The sequence below is a fragment of the Ammospiza nelsoni genome, chromosome 2 (assembly GCF_027579445.1).
Source record: "Ammospiza nelsoni isolate bAmmNel1 chromosome 2, bAmmNel1.pri, whole genome shotgun sequence".
Taxonomy (NCBI): Eukaryota; Metazoa; Chordata; class Aves; order Passeriformes; family Passerellidae; genus Ammospiza; species Ammospiza nelsoni.
Window position 1 is genome coordinate 49,700,413 of NC_080634.1, and position 2,420 is coordinate 49,702,832.

The 2,420-nt window shown below is 46.0% G+C and overlaps 1 protein-coding gene across 1 annotated transcript; it reads right to left on the minus strand.

The window, feature by feature from the left end:
* Nucleotides 1–208: 208 nt before the first annotated feature.
* Nucleotides 209–1,833, minus strand: GPR12 (G protein-coupled receptor 12). The gene has a single exon (XM_059466443.1). The coding sequence runs from the start codon at nt 1,831–1,833 to the stop codon at nt 829–831; it is 1,005 nt and encodes a 334-aa protein (XP_059322426.1). The 3' UTR covers nt 209–828.
* Nucleotides 1,834–2,420: the final 587 nt, after the last annotated feature.

The window sequence follows — 2,420 nt, forward strand, 5'->3', positions numbered from 1 at the left end:
GTTTGAGAAACCTAGTTTTCAATCTATTACAAATGCATAGCTGAAAGAGGCCATATTGTTTCATCAATTTCAAAGACACCCCTGTCAGTTTTGAAATCAACAGCACAGCTCCAATGTCCCACATTCAAGTGAAAACGTATGTCTGATTTTTGAAAAGGAAATAAACGCATATCTCTTGCTTTAACATCCAGCCAGAACACGTGAGAGAACAGGTAACTCTTGAACACAATTGTCAACCTCATTCATGCTGAGATGTAAAATAAAAAGCTGCACAAGTACTTTCTCACTTCGAGCAGATTTGTTGCACTGATATTATTACAATAAATTCCATATAAATCAGTACAATTGGCCATTATTTTGAAGAGTATTCTGATGATATACAGGGGGGTAACAGGACTTGGTTTGGGGTTATTTTTTCTGTTTAAAAAAAAATTAAAGAGGAAAAAAATATCCAAACAACTGATTGTAACATGCAGTATGACTAAACTCAATCACATAAACAATTTTAAAGAAGTATGTTGTTTCAATCTAATTTTAATTAGAAAACTTAATGCAAAATCATGGCAAACATGGCAAAGTCTGGGTAATATGACAAAAAGACCCTGAGCAACATTATAAATCTGTTAAGAACACTGATTATTTTGATTTTGGAAATCTTCCTTAAACCACTCGATTGATTTCGGTCGCTGGGGTTTCCTGTTTACAAAAAGGTCAGTCCATCCTGCGGTTTTTATGTGAACCCATCACACACCATTTAATGAATGCATCTAAACCAAAGACAGAATGTCTGGAAAGTAACATGTTAAGGAGCGTCCTCGTGGCTGCCAATCAGACATCACTGGGTGATCTTGCCCTCTGAGACAGGTTAGAAGGAATACAGCCACAACAGACGAGCCAAAGTGCTTTCTGTATCTCCTGGTTTCTAAAAGCATATATTACGGGATTGATGATGGAATTGTAGGTGGCTGGCAGGAGGGTGGCATAGGTGTATATAGAAGGATAGGTGTAATCTGCTATTAAAGAATAGAGAGTAAAAGGCATCCAGCAAGCTGCAAAGGTCCCCAAAATAATGGCCAAAGTAGACACTCCTTTTCGGGTGGTCACATAGTGGGAAGTGGCCAGGAAATGGTGTTGCAAGGCAATCTGATGGGCATGGCGCATCACGATTTTACAGATCTGAATGTAGAGCTGCAGCATGAGGGCAAACATAAGCAAGAAAGAGACCGAAAGGACAGCTGCATTATTTTTAGTGAGTGGTCTGATAACACTGCAGGTGGATTCATCTCTGAGGCAGTTCCAGCCCATCACAGGCAGCAGTCCAATACAGATAGATGCTCCCCAGAGCAATATGAGCATGACATAGGTAAAAGTGACAGTCCTCTCTGAATTGTAAGTCAGAGCATAATACAGGGAGAGGTAACGATCAACAGTGATAGCCAGCAAGCTGCCAACAGATGCTGAGAAAGAGGCAACAATCAGTCCAATCGTAACCAGTTTCGTAGCTTCTGACTGCAGAAGGTAGGCAAAAACAAAATTGATGATCAATCCAATGCCTGCTAAGAGATCTGCCAGCGCCAGGCTGCCTATCAGGAGGAACATGGGGGCACGAAGACTGGGATTATGGAAAATGATCAGAACCACAATGGCATTTTCGCAGGAGATAAGGGTCCCTGAAGTACACAAGACAATGTCCCAGGGGTTTACCAAAAGCTCTGGTTCAGGGTCTACGGCAGGAACCAGGGAGGAGCCTGCAGCTGAGGCATTCTCTGTAGAGCTGGCTTCTACATGATCCTGAGGCAGCCAGCTCAAATTAACCTTCAGATCTTCATTCATTTTAACCCCTGTCTTCTTCAACAGAAAGACATTGTTTTTAATGTTCAGCCACAGCACTGGACACATCGCCCCCCCGGAGCATGCAACGCCCTAGACAGCAACACCAGCCTGATGTGCGGGTAGGCACTTGTTACATAAATGTGACAATAGAAAATAAAAACAAAAAAGCGGGGGAGGGGGGAAGCTATTTAAAACTGCCCGAGATTATCCTCCAAGGGACCGATGCACGGAGGCTGAGTGCTCCTGAGGGTAACCTGCCCAGGGAGGGCGGCACGGGAGGCAGCCCACAGAGCAGCCAAAGCCGCTCCAAGCGCCGCAATTCGGGGTGGGGGCGGCTGCGGGAGGTGCAAACCCCGCCAGCCTGCAGCCGCTGGTGCTTCCAGCGCGGGCTCTATCGGGCACGGAGGGAGCGGACAGCACGGGGAAGGAGCAGGGCAGGCGGAATACCTTTCACCGACTCCCAGTGAGGAAACCCCGCCCGGGCTGGGGGTAGAGCAGGGCGGTATCCGCCGAGAACTTACAAACTCGACGCGGACACCACACACACACACACAGAGACACACAGACAGACAGATCCCCACGCACCC